Here is a 2092-nt window from a genome sequence, read left to right on the forward strand (position 1 = left end):
CTCAAGACAGTCACAAGAAGTCACAAAACAAATCCTTCTCACCTTCGATTGAACCCCTTCTAATCTGCGGCCTATTTCATATGTCTTCCTTATGATTTGTTTCTCCTTGGATGTGAGGAATGAGGTCTCTCCTCTCTTCTATTTATACCTTCTCTTAGGCTAATGTCCAACCTTTCCAAAGGGTCTCCTCAAGTGAAGCCGACTTGATTTTATGGGAAAATTAGCCCACACAAACATATAAAAATCAATATTTCACAAAATATAAATCGTGTCTTGGTGCTTGAAGCAACACCTTACTCCTCTAAGGGTGCTCTTCCATCTCCAAGTGTTAAATCAACAAAACTCAAACTCTCCTTGGTTTCACACCCACAAGCTTGGGTGCAAAGCCCACATCTTAGGTACTTAGCCCACAAATGACTTTGTGGTGCCAAATTCCTCCACAACCCTATACTCTAGGGTTTGGAGTACCTCTCAAGCTACAAATCTCAACAGCGAGATAGAGCTAGAGACCATTGGAAATAAACAATGGAGATGGAGACAATGACTAGTAAAAGGCCAGAAATATGGTCTAACTTTTACCCAAAATATAAGAAAAAAGACTATTAAAAAATCCAAAATAAAAAAAAATAGACTATACCAATTTCACATCCTACGCACCACTAGAACTAGAGCCCTAACAAATCTAGAAAGAGACAAAGACGAAATAGACCATTAAAATATAAATAAAAATCAACAAAAAGACCAAAAATAAAATAGTTCAAGGGTGGCCAGAAAATTGAAGAAAATATATATCAAACAATCTAAAACACCAGACCTGTAGAAAAATTGTTCAAGCACAATCACTCATGATGCATATATTAATGAAAAGAAAAAAACAAAAAACTACACGCACAAAAAGCCAAACTTTTAATTCAAATATAAAAAAAATGCACTTTGTTTTACTTGACAGTATTCTTTCACGCTTTCCTACCATTAAATACTGAGAACATAATGGAGAATTGATTGGACCGTTACACATATGGATCCACCGCAATTAAAACAAGATTCGACAAAACAGAAAGGCAATCATATCCAAGCGAGGGGGTTTGTCAAAGTCCCGTTTCCACATAGGATTACAGAGGAAGAATGCCGTTATTCCCTCCTGCTTTAAGGAGAAGAACACAGGAGCTATCGGTGGACTGTAGGCAATGGCCAGCGAGACTGACATAATCACCGCTGTGCTTCAATTGGTGGTCTCATTCCTCCTCCTGATAAGAGCCGTGATATCATTCATAACATCAAGGATTGAGCGTTGCCAATGCTGTGAGTGCCACCACAGGGAGTTGGAGTTGGAGGAGGAACTCGACAAGGAGAGGAGCGCGGCGGCCACGGCCGCGCAAGAGGCCATGGCCATGATCGCCCGCCTTCAGAAGGAGAAAGCGTCCCTCCAAATGGAGGCACGGCAGTACCGCATAACCGCAGAGCAGAAGCATTTCTACGATCTCCAGGTCATTAGCTTCCTCAAAGAAATGGTGACCAAGCTCCAAAAGGATAATTTTTCTCACCAGCAGCTCTCCTTCTCTCTCTCCAATGCTCAGGATGAAGAGCAGAGACTGCTGGCCAAGGTATGCCTCAGCGCTTAATCTCATTTGATGCCAGCAGGGTTTCGAGTTCAAACCCCTTAAGATGGGGTTTTGTCAGACACATCTATCCACCATGTATCCACCATCGGAGTTATAGTGTAATATAATGGCGTTTTGTAAACATTGGTTATCCAAAATTTGTGTGGCCTTTATTGGAGATAATTCCATTGGATATGTTTTTTCTTTGATGCATGTTTTTCGATAATCATGCCTATGAAGATGTCGATGGAGTCACATGCGTGTGCTATTTCAATGAATCTGTGTTCTAAATCTGTTGTTTAGTCAATTTTGCCACTGTGACTAAAACACTTATTTAGTCAATTTTGTTAAAATCTTGTAATTATTTTCATTTTTATTATTAGTTTTTTTAAACCCTGTACTGTATGGTAAATGTGTTGCCTTTCTCCAATCTGGAAGTAGCACAGTTGAATGTGACTGGCTTACAAAACCATAGCTTTGGTTGAGAAGCC

At 40.0% G+C, this 2092-nt stretch overlaps 1 protein-coding gene across 1 annotated transcript in view; it reads left to right on the forward strand.

Moving 5' to 3' along the window:
- Positions 1 to 1083: 1083 nt before the first annotated feature.
- LOC149151130 (myosin-binding protein 7-like) overlaps positions 1084 to 2092 on the forward strand; it is a 45132-nt gene continuing 44123 nt past the window's right edge. The window contains exon 1 of the mRNA XM_089439428.1: positions 1084 to 1604. Within this exon, the coding sequence (XP_089295554.1) occupies positions 1188 to 1604 (417 nt within the window). The 5' untranslated portion in view covers positions 1084 to 1187. The remainder of the gene's footprint in view (positions 1605 to 2092) is intronic.

Source organism: Pinus tabuliformis, chromosome 9, assembly GCF_031772625.1.
Source record: "Pinus tabuliformis cultivar Carrire ecotype Pingquan chromosome 9, CPIR1, whole genome shotgun sequence".
Lineage (NCBI taxonomy): Eukaryota > Viridiplantae > Streptophyta > Pinopsida > Pinales > Pinaceae > Pinus > Pinus tabuliformis.